Source organism: Somniosus microcephalus, chromosome 14 (assembly GCF_052327205.1).
Source record: "Somniosus microcephalus isolate GS21.2 chromosome 14, FLI_Smic_1.0, whole genome shotgun sequence".
Lineage (NCBI taxonomy): Eukaryota > Metazoa > Chordata > Chondrichthyes > Squaliformes > Somniosidae > Somniosus > Somniosus microcephalus.
The window spans coordinates 105,799,583-105,814,224 of record NC_141000.1 but is presented as its reverse complement, the minus strand read 5'-3'; the positions used below and the strand labels follow the sequence as shown (position 1 = coordinate 105,814,224).

At 48.2% G+C, this 14,642-nt stretch overlaps 1 protein-coding gene across 1 annotated transcript in view; it reads left to right on the top strand.

Moving 5' to 3' along the window:
- Positions 1 to 14,149, top strand: part of itsn1 (intersectin 1 (SH3 domain protein)) — a 217,055-nt gene extending 202,906 nt beyond the window's left edge. The window contains exons 44-45 of the mRNA XM_086006078.1: positions 9,978 to 10,151; positions 13,690 to 14,149. Of these exons, the coding sequence (XP_085862204.1) occupies positions 9,978 to 10,151; positions 13,690 to 13,838 (323 nt within the window). The 3' untranslated portion in view covers positions 13,839 to 14,149. The remainder of the gene's footprint in view (positions 1 to 9,977; positions 10,152 to 13,689) is intronic.
- The last annotated feature ends 493 nt before the right edge of the window (positions 14,150 to 14,642 follow it).

The window sequence follows — 14,642 nt, the reverse complement described above, 5'->3', positions numbered from 1 at the left end:
ATAACACGTAACTTCAGTCGAAGAGCCACTGAAAACCAGCGTAACCAGAGAACCAAGCAGGATGGCTTCAGTCTTGCTAATGTTTAGTTGGAGGAAGTTCTGCTCCTCCTCAACGTGTTGTCACATTGGCAACCAGACACCACAGCAAAGTCATGGAATGGGGGTGGGGGGCGGCATCAAAGCGGTAAAGCAGGGTGTTGTCAACATATATATCGAAGCTGACACTGTGGCAGCTTTCAGATGAAGAACGGGATAGGTTAAGGGTGGAGCAAAGGCACATCACTGGTAACCCTGCAGACACGGGAAGGAAAGCGACGGCAGATGATGTTCTGGCGATGTCAGGCTAAGTAGGAATGCAAGACTGAAAATATGAATTTAGTCACTGTTAGTGATGTGCCATCAATAACTCAAAGACAAGGAGTTTAAATGATTCAACTAAAGGCTTTTAATCACTAAGAACATTGCAGGTCTTTCCACATCAGGTTCGTCTGATAGAATGACTCATACAGCTCTTGAGACCTTTATATGACAAAAGACAGGGGCGTAGCCAATAAACACAATAGGAAAAAGGGGGCGGTACACACAATACAAAGCAGGTAAAACACAGGGGCAGATGAAGGCATATATTTCATCACATTCACCCCTTCTACAGATTTAGTCTGTCCGGGGGTGTGATAGTCCTTCCTGAACATCGCAACAGTACCTCGGGTTCCGACCGGGAGTCCGTGGTGCCCTCCTGGGCATACCCATGTGTTGGGGGTGTTGCAGGTACTTCTGGGGGTGGTGAGCCTGGGTCGTCGTCGCTTCCTGCCGAGGCAAGGTCCTTTATGGACACGGTGTCCTCACGCCCGTCGGCGTGCTTGACGTACGCGTACTGTGGGTTTGCGTGGAGTAGGTGTACTGCCTCCACGAGGGGATCCGTTTTGTGTCCCCTCATATGCTTCCGTAATAGGACTGTCCCTGGGGTGGAGAGCCACGAGGGTAGGGACACTCCTGAGGTTGATTTGCGGGGAAAAACAAACATCTTCTCGTGAGGAGTGGCGTTAGTAGCAGTACACAGTAGCGACCTTATCGAGTGGAGTACGTCTGGGAGGACCTCTTGCCAGCGGGAGGTGGGGAGGCCTTTAGGCCGCGTTCTCCCTCTCCACTTGCCCATTACCCCGGGGGTTATAACTAGTGGTCCGACTCGTGGCTATCCCCTTCGACAGCAGGTATTGGGCGCAGTTCGTCGCTCATGAACGACGCCCCCCTGTCAGTGTGGATGTAGTTAGGTACGCCGAACGTGCAAAACAGGTTGCCAAGGCACTTGATGACCGTGGCACTGGTCATGTCTGGGCAGGGGTAGGCGAATGGGAAGCGGGAATACTCGTCCACAATGTTGAGAAAGTACACATTGCGGTCGGTGGAGGGGAGTGGTCCCTTGAAATCTAAGCTCAGGCACTCGAATGGCCGTGTAGCTTTGATCAGGTGGGCTCGGTCGGGCCTGAAAAAACGGGGCTTCCATTCCGCACAGGTGCGGCAGTCCCTGGTCATCGACCGGTCCTCCTCGCTGGAATAGGGGAGGTTACGGGATTTTATAAAGTGAAATAGCCGGGTGACCCCCGGGTGGCAGAGGCCATTGTAGAGGTCCTGTAGCCTGTCCCCCTGGATGCTGGCACACATCCCTCGTGATAGGGCGTTGGGGGATTCGTTGAGGGCCCCTGGCCTATATATTATGTCGTACTCAAACGTGGAGAGTTCGATCCGCCACCTGAGAATTTTGTCGTTCTTGATCTTCCCCCTCTGTTTGTTGTTAAACATGAAGGCTACCGCCTGCTGGTCGGTAAGCAGGGTGAAGCGTTTGCCAGCTAGGTAGTGCCTCCAGTGCTGCACTGCCTCCACTATGGCCTGGGCCTCCTTCTCTACCGAGGAGTGCCTGATCTCGGGCCCTTGAGAAAAAGGCTACGGGCCGCCCATCCTGGTTGAGGGTGGCTGCTAAAGCGAAGTCGGACGCATCACTTTCGACCTGGAAAGGGATGTTTTCGTCCACTGCCTGCAGCGCGGCCTTCTCAATGTCGTGTTTAATGCTGTTGAAGGCGGCGTGGGCCTCGGCCGTGAGCGGGAAGGACGTTGATTTCAGGAGGGGACGGCCTTGTCGGAATAATTGGGGACCCATTGGGCGTAACAGGAGAAGAACCCCAGGCACCTTTTCAGGGCCTTGGGAGTGTTTGGTAGGGGTAGCTCCCGTAGGGGGCACAATCGGTCGGGGTCCGGGCCGATTTCCCCGTTTTCCACCACGCAGCCCAGGATACAGAGGCGCGTGGTGCTAAAGACACACTTATCCTCGTTGTAGGTGAGATTGAGGCTGAGGGCGGTTTTCAGAAATCTCGCGAGATTCGAGTCGTGGCCTTGCTGGTCGTGGCCGCAGAAAGTGACGTTGTCTAGGTATGGGTAGGTGGCTGTTAACTGGTTCTCATCGACCATGCGGTCCATCTCCCGCTGGAAGACCGAGACCCCATTCGTTACCCCAAAGCAGGTAAAACACAGGGGCTGAAGGCGGCATATATTTCATCACAGTTCGATCCGTGTATTTTTGATGTAGTGTGTCCTTCAATAACTAGACACGAGACTGCAGGAATAATCAACAGGTATTTACTGGATGAGGGTTACTCTAAAACTAAACATACAGATCCCTACTCAGGGTTTATGTACAGGTGTGGTCACTGCCGGTACTACAGTATACAGGAGCTGTAAAAAGTAGTTTTCCCCTTAAAAGGTACATACACTACAATTCCTCCCCTTTTAAATTGACAGTACCATAACATTCATTTAACAATTAACACTTTTAACATGCACATTAACTGAAAATAGTCCATTTATAAATTCAGTCTTTGGGGCGGCTTCCTGATCCTTTCTGGATAGCGCCTTTCCTGAGTGTCTTGTTCTTGGTGCGGAGGCCCCCTGTCGTCAGTTGGTTCATCAGCTTCCGATGCTACTGTTTCTGGGGTAGATGCTACCTGTATGTCGGGTTCATCACCAGGTGTGCGAGACATGGGGTTGACTCGTTCCTGTGACTCTAGGATCTGGTCGACATGGCGTCTCACAATGTTCTCCCCAACATCCACTGTGTACATTAGTGGCCCCTGCCGTGTGCATATCGTTCCTGGTTGCCATTTCTCTGTTCGGTAGTCGCGGGCCAAGACTGGTTGCCCTACATTGAAGCTCCTTGTCGGCTTCTCATTGATGTGCTGGAATTGCTTATTCTCAACATTTCTTCGTACATTTGGTCTGAGCAAATCCAGACGAGATCTCAACCTTCGGTTAAAGAACATCATGGCCGGGGTCTGGTTGGTGACTGCATGTGTCGCATTTCTGTAGGTTAACAGGAAATTGTCCACCTTATGCTGCAGTGGAATGTCGTCATCGCACATGGCCCCTACTGCCTTTTTAAAGGTTTGTACGAACCTCTCAGCCAATCCATTTGTGGCTGGATGATACGGGGCGGATGTGTAATGCCTTACCCCATTCCTTTTCATGAATCTTCGAAACTCTTCGGACACAAACTGTGGTCCGTTATCAGAGCAAATCTGCTCTGGGAAGCCGTTCCTGGCAAATATGGTCCATAGGACTGCAATAGTTTTCTCTGTGGTGGTGGACGACATTTTGATCACCTCAGGCCATTTCGAGTGCGCATCCACGGCTATTAACAACATTGAGTCCATGAATGGACCAGCAAAATCAATATGCACCCGTTGCCATGGAGAGGAGGGCCACTCCCATGGGTGTAGAGGGGCATGTGGTGGTGCATTTTGGACCTTCTGGCATCCTGAGCAGCTCTTTGTCAGGTCCTCGATTTGCTGATCGATCCCCGGCCACCACACATAAGCCCTAGCAAGGCTTTTCATTTTTACCCCTCCCAGATGGCCTTCGTGAAGCTCATTGAACACTCTCTCCCTTAACTTGGGTGGAATTACCACTCGGGATCCACACATCAAGGTCCCCTGGCATACTGACAGCTGTTCTCTTCTGGATGAGAATGCTGGCAACAGTGAGTCGCCATGTGTTGGCCATCCCTTCACCGTCAAGTCATATACCCGAGACAGTGTCGGGTCATTTCGGGTCTCCTTCTCTATATCAGCGTTAGTTACTGGCAAGCGTTCAATTATAGTCGAATGAAATATTTCGACAGGGTCCACTGCTAATGCTTCCTCCGCAGTAGGCAGTGGCAGGCATGATAGCCCATCAGCGTTTCCATGCTGTTTCGTGCCCTTATACTCGATTTCATATTGGTTCGCCCCTGGAAAAAGCGACCATCTTTGTAGCCGTTGCGCAGTCATCACCGGCACGCCCTTCTTTGGATTAAAGATGGAGACAAGTGGTTGGTGGTCCGTCAGCAAGGTAAACTTCTGCCCGTGCAGATAGTGGTTGAACTTTTTCACTCCCCACACTAGGCTGAGGGCCTCCCTGTCAATCTGGGCGTAGTTACGCTCGGCTGAGGTTAGTGACCGAGATGCAAAGGCTACCGGCCTCTCCGAGCCGTCCGAGAACTTGTGCGACAGCACCGCTCCAATGCCATAGGGTGATGCATCACACGCCAACCGAATTGGTAGTGTTGGGTTGAAATGAGCCAACACCTCTTTTGATGTGATCAATTCTTTGCACTTCTGGAAAGCTCGTTTACATTCGTCATTCCACTTCCATGGTACGCCCGTTTGCAGTAGGGTGTTCAGAGGGTGTAGTACTGTAGACAAATTCGGCAAGAACTTATGGTAGAAGTTCACCAGCCCGAGGAACGACCTCAGTTGTGACACATTTTCCGGTGCTGGAGCCTTGACTACTGCCTCAATCTTTTCAGGGGACTTATGTAACCCCTCTTCATCAATAACGTGGCCACAATACGAGATCTGCTTCTGGAAAAACTCGCATTTGTGGCGATTTGCTCGGAGCCCATATTCCTTCAATCTAGTGAGCACCTGCTCCAGGTTGGCAAGGTGAGCACTGTCATTTTCGCCCGTGACCAGGATGTCGTCCAAATAACACTGGGTCCCTGGGATCCCTTGCAGGACTTGATCCATTGCCCTTTGCCAAATAGCCGGAGCTGATGCTACCCCGAACACCAGCCGGTTGTATTGGTAGAGACCTTTATGAGTGTTGATCGTGAGGTACTGTTTCGAGGCTTCTACCTCCATTTGCAGATACGCCTGGGCCAGATCAATCTTAGTGAAGCGTTTCCCTCCAGATAGCGAGGCGAAAATATCTTCAATCCGCGGAAGCGGATATTGTACCGTGTGAAGGACTGGGTTCACTGTCACCTTAAAGTCCCCACAGATGCGAACTTTCTTTGGTTCCCAGGCGTATTACTCAACGACCTGTTCATTATAGGAACGATGGGTGTGGCCCACTCGCTCCAGTCCACTTTGGACAGTACTCCTGAACGTTCCAGCTCTGCTTCGACGGCTGGGCGGATCGCATAAGGCACCGGTCTGGCCTTAAAAAACTTTGGGCTTGCAGTTTCCTCTATTTTGATCGTCACTGTTATGCCTTTTAGTGTTCCGAGTCCCTGCTGGAACACTTCTTGTGCGTCAATTAGCATTTTTGACAGTCGTCCAGGTGTGGCGTCGTCATCCTTTTTGGCATCTACAGTCAGTGCTTGTATGGAATGCCAATCTAGCTGTATCTTCCGGATCCATTCACGTCCTAGTAGTGGTGGTCCTCCATCTGGCAATACATATAGGTCCATTTTTGGTGTTTCCTTACCGTTATATACAACGTTCACCCTTATTTTTCCTTTGGGGTAGACTTTTTGCCCCGTGTACGTCTTCAAGACAATCTCTGTATCTCTCAAGGGTATATGTGAGAATAGCCGCTTGTAGTCCCTTCGGTTTATGACTGTTAGGGCTGATCCTGTGTCCAATTCCATTTTCACTTGGACTCCAGCTATCTTGAGCGTGACCCAGATAGTTTGATGATCCTCCATTTGGATCACCTTATGTAGTTTCAGACAACCCAGCTCCTTGCTTCCGGAGTCTGTACAGGTAGACTACCCTTTATCCGGACTTCCGAAAACCGAAACCCTCTAAAAACCGAAGGTTTTTAGAGGGTTCCGGAAGTTCGGATAAAGGGTAAGTCGTGCGCACGACCCCCCGCCAGCCCCGACAACCGCCAGCCGCCGACCCCGACAACCGCCGACGGACCCCGCCGGCCCCGACCCCGCCAGCCGCCGACCCCCCCGCGGACCCCGCCAGCCTCGACAACCGCCGACCCCGCCAGCCGCCGACCCCCCCCGCCGGCCCCGACAGCCGCCGACCCCCCCGCCGGCCCCGACAATCGCGGACCCCGCCAGCCCCGACAACCGCCGACCCCCCTCCCGCGTACCCCGCCGGCCCCGACCGACCCCGACTGACTTACGCTGAGCGTCAGCGTAAGTCGTGCGCACGACCCCCCGCCGACCCCCCCTCGCGGACCCCCGCCGACCCACCTTCCGAAATCCGAAATTCTCCTTTATCCGAAACTCGGCTGGTCCCGAGGTTTTCGGATAAAGGATAGTCTACCTGTATCACTTTTCTGTTCGTCTGAACTACTCTCAGTCACCTTATGTACCTTCTTGTACTTCTCCTGTGGAGATTTCTTGCTGCTGGTTTTCTTTCCCGACCTGCAGACTCTTGCTATGTGTCCTACTTTTCCACACTGTCTGCACACTTTGTCCTTAAACCAGCAATCATTATGGTCGTGTGTTGTTCTGCCGCAGCGATAACACTTCACTGCTCCATATGACATTTCATTGGTGCCATATTCTTGCGGTCTCCGTTGTATCTCTGCAGCGCCCCGTGCGGCTGCTTCGTGTGATACTGCCATGCTGAAAGCCTTTTCCAGCGTAAGGTCCTTTTCAGATAAAAGCCGTTTCTGGGTTCCTTCACTTTGAAGCCCACACACAAACTTGTCCCTTAAGGTATCTGCCAGTCCCGCTCCAAACTGGCAGTGTTTCGATAGCTTACGCAGTTCCGTTAAATACTCAGCATTACTTTCATCTTTATGCTGGTTCCTTTTGTGAAACTTAAATCTTTCTGCTATCAGCAGCGGTGTGGGGTTTAAGTGGTTCTGTAGGGTTGACACTATGGCCTCGAAATTCGGTTGTGGGTCCGCCAGGGCTTTAGCGCCCGAAATTTTGCGCCGGCGTTAATGCCGCTGCGCCCGACGAAAATTCGGTTGCCCCGGGCCTAGACGGCGGCGGGCGCTAATGGAGGGTTTTTGCGCCTCACTATGGGCGTTCAGTGCAGTTTTGAGGCGCTAATCCCCCGCTGCGGCACCCGAGGCGGTGCGGCAGGCTGGGGAACTGCAGGCCTCCTCCTTCTGTTAAGGAGGAGCTGCCTGCAGCCGACCGCTGGCCGGTCGATTCGCCCGACAAATGAGCCCGGCACCTCGGGGAAGAGCCGGGCTCGCGGGCCACACACATCAGTGCCGCGGGGTGGTGGTGGAGGAGTCCGGGGAGGGAGGTGCGGGCAGGCAGCCGCCGGGAAAGCGGCCGGCCGCCGCTCCACCTTTATGCGCCGGTGCAAAGGTGTGTAACATCCCTTTCAACAATCGTTGGTTGCGGCTGCCACGGGCGAGGCGGCCGCAACTGAATTTGGGCTTGGGGCCGGGTTACCACGGCAACCGGGACGCTGCGCACACCGATGACATCATCGGTGCCGGCGCAGCGCTACCGGCTAACGCCGATGGTAGGGCCCAACGCAATTTCGTTACCAGCTATAATTCCGGCGCAAAACCCTCTAACGCCTCTAATTGGGCGCTAACGCCACCGAATTTCTAGGCCTATGTTTCCAAAATCCTTATCCACTGGCTTCTCTGGGGTTACTAGGCTTCGCAGTAAGCCATACGTTTTTGCACCCATGGAATTCAACAATACCAGCGCTTTCCTCTCATCTGGCACTTCATTCGCCTTGCAGTACACTTCTATGCGTTCGACATATGTCGTCCAATCTTCGACTTCATTGTCGAACGCTGTGATACTGCCACTCTTCGGCATCCCTGGGTGTGGTTAGACTGGCTCAAAATGGCATTTTCCCGCGCTTCCCTTCTTCTCCGCTGCGGCTCAAAATGGCGTTTTCCCGCGCTCTCCCTTCTCCGCTACAGCTCAAAATGGCGTTTCCCGTGCTCTCCCTTCTTCTCCGCTGCGGCTGCTCAGCCTTTGAACACCGGCTGCGCTCTGCGTGTTTCCCTTTCTTCCCCGCTAACGCTGCTCGTCCCTTGAACACCGGCTGCGCTCTGCGCGTTTTCTTTCACGCCTCTCTCTTCTCCCGTCGATGCCGTTCGGTCCTGAACACCGGCTGCGCCCTGTGCGCTCTACCCTCTCTCTTCTCCCGTCGACGCTGCTCGGCCTTTTCTGTGCCGTCCGGGAAGGGTCTGCACTGTACTTGTTGCCAGCCCGTTTTGCTGGACCACCATGACTGGAGAACCAAGCCCAGCTCTCAACAGCCTCCCATGCGATGCTCAATCTCTGCTGGATGACTGGGCGGTTGCTCGTGGTCGACGCCCGTGCTTCTGGCCTCAACTTTCTTCCACTGTTCTCCAGGAGCGAATCCCTGGGAGGTAATGCAGAGTTGCAGGTAGGTTCGAATCTGCCTCGTCGCCACTGTTAGATCCGTGTATTTTTGATGTAGTGTGTCCTTCAATAACTAGACACGAGACTGCAGGAACAATCAACAGGTATTTACTGGATGAGGGTTACTCTAAAACTAAACGTACAGATCCTTACTCAGGGTTTATACACAGGTGTGGTCACTGCCGGTACTACAGTATACAGGAGCTGTAAAAAGTAGTTCTCCCCTTAAAGGTACATACACTACAGTCACATGAATACTCATTTAGAATATTGTGTTCAGTTTTGGACGCCTCACCTTAGCAAGTATATATAAGCTTAGCAGATAGTCAGCGAAGATTCACTAAGATGATACCCACGATGAAGGGACTGAGCTATCTATGATGAGAGACTAAGTAAACTTGGGTTATATTCCTGGAAATGAGGAGGTCAAGAAACAATCTGATCAAAGGGTTCAAAATAATGAAGGAAATTGACAGGGCAGATAGAAATGACTCTTCTCTGCCTGTTAGGGGAATCCAGAACAAGGGGACATCATCTTAAATTTTGAGCTAAGCTGGTTAAAAGTAAATACAAGAAAAAATTCTTCAAACAGCAGATTGTGAAAATGTAGCAGTGCTTTGCCCCAGAAGGCCATAGATGCAAAATCAAGTGAAGTTTTTAAAAGAGAGATAGATACTTAATGGGGAAGTAAGGGTATTAAGGAATATGGAGAAAGGATGGAGATACGGGATTAAAAAGAGAGCGCCGCTGTGGCTACAAAATGGCGGAGCAGGCACAATGGGTCAAATGGTCTACTCATGTTGCTAGACCATAAATGTCCCAGATTGGATATTTGATCTGGGCTGAATTCGCTGATCTTACTGGGGACAGCATTAGGGCCACTGCAGCTGATCTCAGTATTCCTCTGGGGGAGTACTGCGATGAGGAACCTGCAGGAATATCCGCATTTAAGGATTGGTTTCAGCTGTGATACTCCCTCACAATGAATGACCTTCCGCTATTCACTGTCTAAGCTTACACATGAAAGTATACCCACTGTGAGGGTTCAAGACGTGGTGAAATAAACCTTTTAACCTCCTATTCATTTGTAAGAAAATGTTGCAGCTGACAGCATCCTTGGTTTGGCAAATAATATTGCTTAATATCAACACATTCATAAATCCACACCGGTAACTTAAAATCTTCTTGGAAAAATTTGAAATGAGACAGTTTGACAACAAAGACTGAGCAAGAGGATGCATTATAAAAAGACTCCCAACAGAATCTCTGAAAGTATATTTCCAGTAGATATTCACCATAATTATTGCTACGATACCCAGGAAATAATAACTGATTTATATGTTCCATTAAAGCCAAGGTAGGATTTTAATCAGGTTATTTTTCATCTCCCTTTTAGGAAAGAGTAATCCTTACTGTGAAGTGACCATGGGGTCTCAGTGTCACATCACGAAAACCATTCAGGATACTCTGAACCCCAAATGGAATTCGAACTGTCAGTTCTTCATAAAAGACCTGGAACAGGATGTGCTCTGCATTACTGTATTTGAGCGTGACCAGTTCTCACCGGATGGTAAGAATGATTTGTCTCCATTCCTCAGACCTACGTGAAAATCTGGATCTAATTGAATTTCCCTTGTAAAGATCTGTGTTCGTATGTGGATCCTTTTTGCTCATGAACCTAAGCCTGATCTAAACTAGCTGGGATTGGTTCCACTACTTTAATACTCCCAACTCGGCTCCAGCAAGACCCAGTCAGTTCAGTTACCCTGACCCTTTAGTGCTGTTTCGGCAACATGGCCAGAAGTGGCCCAGAAACCAAAGAAGGTCACGACACCACAAAACCATTTGATCTATCCTAGCTCCTTCAAAGCACAAGTCCGACCTCTCACCTCTCAGTCTGCTGCCCTCATTCGATTTCTGTATATTTGGCCATGAGAAATGGGCTATTTGCTGTGAAACTTGGAGCAGGCACATACATGTAACATCATGCCAATGGCATTAAATACCGTTTGGCCCAACTGAAAGAAAGTGTGCAAAACCCAATCTCCCTGCCAGTCTCAAATCCTCACTTAAAAATGTAAAACATTAACTGGTCAGAGACTGTCAGACAGATGCATCAAAGCAAAGGTTGTATTGTGAGCTTATAACCTATTTTTATTGCTGAACTGATAATTCTTCTAGAATAACCTCAGATACAAGAGATCTTCAGACCATAACTTTATTTACATGTTTCCCAGGAGCTTTTCCACTTCCAGCTAGACCCATGAAAACGCTACCAAAATATTCGCCAGCCCAGACTGGAATATACCAGCTTTCTTTCTTTACAGTAACTTGGCACTCCCTCTGCTGGTCTTTATTTACATTAAATATACATAACATAGTAGCTAGCCCAACATTCCCTGTTCTAAGAAATAGATCTCTTTGTTGTAGATTCTCATTCAAAGGAATAATTGGGTCCTGATTTCTTTAATTAATGTTTATAAATTTCCCTGAATCAGTGCAACAGCAGATGCTTGCCCCCAATTTGTACTTTCCTACTTGTGGACTTATGTGGCACAGTATCAAAGCAATAGAAAGAAAGACAGACTTGCATTTATATAGCGCCTTTCATTGCAGGACATCCCAAATTGCTTTACAGCCAATTAAGTACTTTTTGATGTAGTCACTGTTGTAATGAAGGAAACATGGCAGCCAATTTGTGCACAGCAAGCTCCTACAAACAGCAATGTGATAATTGATTGAGGGGTAAATATTGGCCAGGACACCGGGGGTAACTCCCCTTCGAAATAGTGTCATGGGATCTTTTACGTCCACTTGAGAGAGCAGACGGGACCTCGGTTTAACACCTCATCCGAAAGACGGCACCTCTGCCAGTGCAGCACTCCCTCAGCACTGCACTGGAGTGTCGGCCAAGATTTTTGTGCTCAAGTCCCTGTGCTCAACCTTCTGACTCAGACGCGAGCGTGCTACCAACTGAGCCATGGCTGACAATAGCAGGAACAGTAGTTCTTCTTTTTCAATGTCCTGGGAATGTACTTCAGAAAAGCCAGAATGTGCCTCCTTTGTAGCTGTGCAATTTTTCTAATTTCCCACACTAGCAATCTTCTGGCCCAAGTGAGGAAATAACGTTCAGTGGCACATTGAAGGGAGCGGGCTTGTGCTCACTAAGACCCGAGTTGAGACTGCCAAACTATTTTCATCTTCGTCACTTGCAGGACATTAATCTGTTGTGCCACTGAGCCGTGGAAGGTCATTAAAATAAAATCTAATCAATTTAATTTTTTTAAATGTCTTCACTAAATGTCTTCCAAGGTGTCCAACCTTGGGCCATAATTGGCCCATTAACGATTTATGAAGCCCAGGATGTTCAGTTCTACTTGTGCTTAGTTTCTTATTCACTGGTTTGTCTTGTTTGAATTGCAATGGCCTGGAGGTTTGGAAAAGGCTGTTTTCAATGTTATTGCTTCATTAGTCAGAACACCAAGATCTTTTCACAGTTTCAGATGTACGCAGATTAATAGGAACGTTGATTTAAACTTTATGTGTTGCATGATATGGACCTAAGTTACCCACAAAGACAAAAATGTCTTCTCCACATGCCAAAGGCATGGGGCAATATTCCACTCCCTATCAACTAATAAGAGTTGTGCTTAACAGCGAGGGATGAGTTCCTTTGTTAATATGACCACCTGTTACTGCCAGGTACTTGGCTAAGGTTCTGCATATTGGGCTTTCTGATCCATAAATCTATCAGTTCTAACTTAGTGAGTACAAACATAATTGCTGAGGTCGCACTGATAAGTGTGTTCTGAATAAGGAAATGCAAGGACTTAGAAACGATAAAATGTTCGTTGGTGACACGGCAACTTGTGCCTTAAACAGTTGTGACAAGCACTTATTTAATGAGCACCATTTCAGTGGGAATTAATTCTGATAAACCGGTTGTATAAAACATACTTCATGAAATAGAGAGCAATCACTTTAAGAGGAATCAAATTAAAATAATCACTCAACAGATTCAGGTGCACATTATTCTACAGCATTTTGCATTTAGATCAGTGTCTTAGGTGTTAGCCATGGCTTAGTGGTAGCGTTCTCGCCTCAGACAGCAGGTTGTGGATTCAAGTCCCACTGCAGAGACTTGAGCACAAAATCTAAGTTGATATAGAAAAGCAGAGTATTTTTTAAATGGTGAGATAGGGAAATGTTGGTGTTCAGAGGGACCTGGGTGTCGTCCTACAAGAATCACTGAAAGTTAACATGCAGTAACAGCAAGCAATTAGGAAAGCAAAGGGTATGTTGGCCTTTATTACAAGAGGATTTGAGTATAAGAGTAAAGACGTCTTACTGCAATTATATGGGACCCTGGAGTATTGTGTAGTTTTGTTCTCTTTACCTAAGGAAGGAAGGATATACTTGCCATAGAGGGAGTGCAACGAAGGTTCACCAAACTGGTTCCTGGGATTGTCCGATGAGGAGAGATTGAGTAGACTCGGCCTATATTCTCTAGAGTTTAGAAGAATGAGAGGTGATCTCATTGAAACATACAAAATTCTTACAGGACTTGACAGGGTAGAGGTTTCCCCTGGCTGGGGAGTCTAGAACCAGGGGTCACAGTCTCAGAATAAGGGTTCGGCCATTTAGGACTGAGATGAGGAGAAATTCCTTCACTGAGGGTGGTGAATCTTTGGAATTCTCTACCCCAGAGGACTGTGGAGGCTCAGTCGTTGAGTATATTCAAGACAGAGATCGATAGATTTTTGAATATTAAGGGAATCAAGGGATATGGGGATGGTGTAGGAAAGTGGAGATGAGGTAGATCAGCCATGATCTTATTGAATGTCAGAGCAGGCTTGAAGGGCCAAATGGCCTACTCCTGCTCCTATTTTTTATGTTCTTATGATAATCCCATGCAGTACTGAGGGAGTGCTGTACTGTCAGAGATGCCGTCTTTTGGATGAGACGTTAAATGGAAGCCTTGTCTGCCCTCTTAAGTGGACATAAAAGATCCCATGGCACTATTTCGAATGCAAGTTCTTTCTTTTGTTTGTTTTCTGGTTCAGTAGTTTAAGACTTTACTGTAAATGTCCTTTTTTCCCCCATCTCAGATTTTTTGGGGCGCACAGAAATTCGTGTTGCTGATATCAAAAAAGATCAGGGCTCCAAAGGTCCTGTCACAAAGCGACTCCTGCTGCACGAAGTCCCTACTGGCGAGATAGTTGTTCGCCTGGATCTGCAACTTTTTGATGAAACATAAGGGTAATATACACGTGTATTTCTGTACATTGAAAAGCCACATATGGCAACTTTATCAAGTACCTGCAAAAGCTGTCTAGGAATGCTGCAACTTCCGATGCTGCAGTATCCGTGGAACATATTTTGTTTACTGTTTTATACGCGACATTTAAAAACGTGAAATTAAAGTTTGTAGATGTCTCCTCCATTTGTTAGTGCATAGCTTTCTCATCTCTACATTCCACTTTCAAGTTTTCAGACTACGTGATAATAAACATTATACTAATGCAGGGCTTGAATTTTTTTTTCCAAACTTTGACTGGTGGTTCTGAACCGAACGTTTTTATAGGGAGAATTACAGAAGCCAAACTGTATTTTTGGTAACCTTCTTTGGGTGGGGGAGAGAAACATACATTTTGGACTGTGTACTTCATTAACTAAAGCTAATAATTTTGCCTCTGAGCACTTGATTCCAACATTTTAAGAGCAAAATTTAAAAAAATAAGGTGCCAAGAAGGAGTGTCATAAGTTTCTGTAAACCACTTCAGAAGGATTTTTAGTCAGTAACACAAATTATCCAGGTACAGAGTTGACTAAAATGGGGCCTGTGACCCTTGTACAGCACATTAGAGAAGGATTCATGATTTGGTGATTCCTTGTCATGTGAATAATGTAAACATATTTACTGTATTAGAATTGAATATACTTTTGTCAGTGTCTCCCTCTCATTAAATAGAGAGTTCCTTTAGGAATTGGGTAGGGACTTGGAGACCTGGGTTTGAACTTCCGCCTCTGCTGACTTTCCTAACTGGGCTCCCGTAAGAGG